The 3143-nt window shown below is 72.7% G+C and overlaps 1 protein-coding gene across 1 annotated transcript in view; it reads right to left on the reverse strand.

The window, feature by feature from the left end:
• IGHMBP2 (immunoglobulin mu binding protein 2) overlaps window positions 1-3143 on the reverse strand; it is an 11730-nt gene that overhangs the window by 4954 nt on the left and 3633 nt on the right. The window contains 4 exon segments of the mRNA XM_012725113.1: window positions 195-552; window positions 1144-1291; window positions 1978-2178; window positions 2511-2674. Coding sequence (XP_012580567.1) covers window positions 195-552; window positions 1144-1291; window positions 1978-2178; window positions 2511-2674 — 871 coding nt within the window.

Below are 3143 nucleotides of genomic sequence, written 5' to 3' on the forward strand. Positions count from 1 at the left end.
GGGGGACACGCGGCCCACGCCTGCGTGTCTGGCCGGGAGACGCCGCGAGCCACCCGCCATGGGCGGGACGCCGTGTTTAAATGGGGCGTCCCAGGAGAGAGAGACTGCCCACCGCGAGCCAGGGTGAGGGGGGCCAGAGGGGTCGGCGGGCACGGGGCGGGCAGAGGAGGGCAGGATGGGCCTGGTGTGGCCACACGCAGGTCAGCACTGCGCCCGCCTGGGCTGCCGTCCAAGCACCGGCCGCCGGCCAGCACAGCCAGGAGCGGCCGGCCCACCGGAGACCACCACCCAACGTGCCCTGGGCGCCGGGGACGGCGGCGGGGGCCGCCCTTGGGGGCACTCGCCACCCCGGGCCGCTGCTGGGGGCAGGCACCTACTTGCGGGAGGTGATGGTGGGGGGCAGCTGCTTGTGGTCGCCCGCCAGGATGCACTTCCCCGCCTTCAGCAGGGGGACCCAGCAGCTGGCCTCCAGGGCCTGGGCACACTCGTCGATGACCACCACATCGAAGGAGCCGTCCGGCAGCAGCCTCAGGGGGCCGTCCGAGGACGCACCTGTGGGACGTGTGTGCCCTGAGCGCCGGCCAGCGGGGAGGTGCCCACGCCTGTCTTGGCGCCCAGCCCCACACTGTGGCTTCGCTCCTGAACACACCCGGGACATTCTGAAAAGCTCCTGGCCCAGTCCCCACGTTTAACCAGGGGGCAGCGTGTCCACGGGCAGCCTGACGCCTCGGCAGCCAGCCTGGCCAGGCAGACAGAGCGGGCTGCGGGGGTCGAGGCAGGCGCTGCCCAAACTCTACTGCGCCCCCGCCCCTCCCGAAGGGCCCTGAAAGGCCCAGCAGATCCAGAACGGGGCGGGGCAGCCCCGAGAGCACCCCAAGGCCCAGTTTAAGTCGGCTGAGGAGGCGGTCAGCAAGCCCGAGGAGCTCTGGAGAACGAGTCAGCTCTGCGGAAACCAACCCGGGCCGCCGCCGCCTGGCAGCGTGCCCCTCAGTCCCGCCTGCCCCCCGCTCCGCAGCGGCCCTGAGCCCAGGCCGCGACGGCCGGAGGCAGCACTTGCGGGCCGCAGCGGGAGGCCTCGAGCGCTCCCAGGGAACCCGGGCCAGAGGGGCCTCCTGGGCCGGGCCGCGGGCCATGGGGACCCACCCGTGTTGGTGGCCAGGACCACGTCGGCCGAGCGGAGGCTCTGCAGCATGGCCGCCTCCTCCCTCGCCTTCAGCTCCTTCCTCAGCTGCCGGACTTCGTCTCGGACACTGCTCCTCTCGCCCTTGTCCTGGGTCTTCCTGCTTCTCGCCTGCGGAGAAGACAGCCGCTGCTCTAGCGGATGCTGCACGGGGCTCGCCAGCCGGGTGCTCGCGCCACGTCCTGGCTCACAGCCAGCCACTCCCAGTGGCTCCTCGAAGGCACTCAGAAGCGCCTCCGACAGAGCGACAGAACACAGGGGCTAAGCGCCGTCGCAGCCCGAGGGACAGCTGCCTGGAGGCCGGGGGGCGGCCGGGCGCTCAGGCTGGGCTGCCGCTCTGGACACGGCTCCCGGGCCGCAGGGCGGCTGCTGGACTTGCCCAGGGACGCAGCAGCCTGACTTCTACATTTGCTCAAGACCAGGAAGTCCTTCAGCCCCAAAAGGGCTTCAAGCCCCAACTCAAATGCTCAAACGCCCGTAGCCCCTCCCCGGCCTGGCTCCGGGCGGGCGCTGCTGGCTCAGAGGCCCAGGGCACAGGTGCCAGGCGCCCGGCGCCAACCGGCTCTGCCTGTGCCACCTCTCACCCGAGTGCCGGGTGACCTCATGTCCACCTCCATGCATCCTGCCCTCCTGGGGGCCGGGAGGCCAGGGCAGGCAAGTGGCCGGCGCGGTGGGGGCCCCAGGCAGGACGCAGGACAGGTGCCCACCTCCGGGAGGCACAGCGTGAGGTGGACAGGCTCGGGGAGCCGTCTCAGGGGTGGATGAGGCCGCGGGGGGGGCGCAGGGCGGGCACCTACCAAGGCCTGGTCGATGTCCTTCCGGATGTCGGCCACCACGCGGGCACCGTCGCCCCGCGCCAGGACGGCGTCCAGCGAGTGCTGCTGGATGGACTCGAGCAGGCGGGCGGGGTGGCCCAGGCGCAGCAGCCTCAGCCTGCTCCGCGCCAGCCGCTCCACCAGGTTGTCCACGGCCACGTTGGAGGGTGCACAGCACAGCACCTGCGGAGGCGGCGTGGGCGGGCCCGAGGGGCAGACAGTTTCCAGCCGCGGCCTCCGCTGCCGCCCCCCGGCCTCCGCTGCCGCCCCCGGCCCTCGGCGCGACACGCGGGAGCCGGGGTCCGAGCCGGGAGCCGACAGGCGCCGCCCTCAGAGCCAGATGAGCCGGCGCTCCCTCTGCCGCCAGGGCTCCCGGGGGATCCCGAACGGCCAAGGCCAGGCCTGGCCGGCGGCCCCCACGGAGTCGCTCCGTCACCCAGACCGGAGCTCGCGGGGCCCCCAAGGCCCGCGCACCCTCAGAGACCAGGCGGCCGCCAGCGCCGCCGGCCGCGCACCTTGAGGCCCTGCTTCACCGCCTGCTGGATGACCTCCACCACCGTCGTGGTCTTCCCGGTGCCGGGGGGGCCGTGGATGATGGCCAGCTCTTTCTGGGACAGTGCAAACGAAACCGCTTCCTGCTGGGAGGCGTCCAGGGACGCGTTCATGAAGGTCAGGGGGCCTGCAGCGGAGGCGACACTGTGGGGGTGCTGGCACTAGGGGGAGACCGACTCGGGGAGCCCCGCGCACCAGCCCCCATCAGCGGCAAAGCCGCTGCCTGCCCGGGCCGCTTTCTGGGCGCAGACCAGCCCTCCCCCCGCACGTCCCTGGCAGCTGCGAGTCTGCGGAGTGGGGTGAGAAGCCGCACACCCCGCGCGGCCCAGAGTCGCTGCTGCAGACCCCGCAGGGCGCCCCTACCCCTACCCCTCCGGGCGCCCGCTGAGGGCAGCAACCGCAGACAGGCAGGCTGCCGGTCAGCCCGGGGCTGAGTCCCTCCTCTGACCTGTACCGACCTACACTGGCTATTTGCACTGGGGACTCTGTGTCCAACGGGTGACACCATGGCCACAGCAGCCACCACAGGCATTGGACAGGCGCAGGATGCAGCCAGCCCCGGAGCGGTGCAGCGGCCGCTCACCAGGCTCCAGCGC

Source organism: Condylura cristata, unplaced genomic scaffold (genome assembly GCF_000260355.1).
Source record: "Condylura cristata isolate star-nosed mole 26May11 unplaced genomic scaffold, ConCri1.0 scaffold00015, whole genome shotgun sequence".
Taxonomy (NCBI): domain Eukaryota; kingdom Metazoa; phylum Chordata; class Mammalia; order Eulipotyphla; family Talpidae; genus Condylura; species Condylura cristata.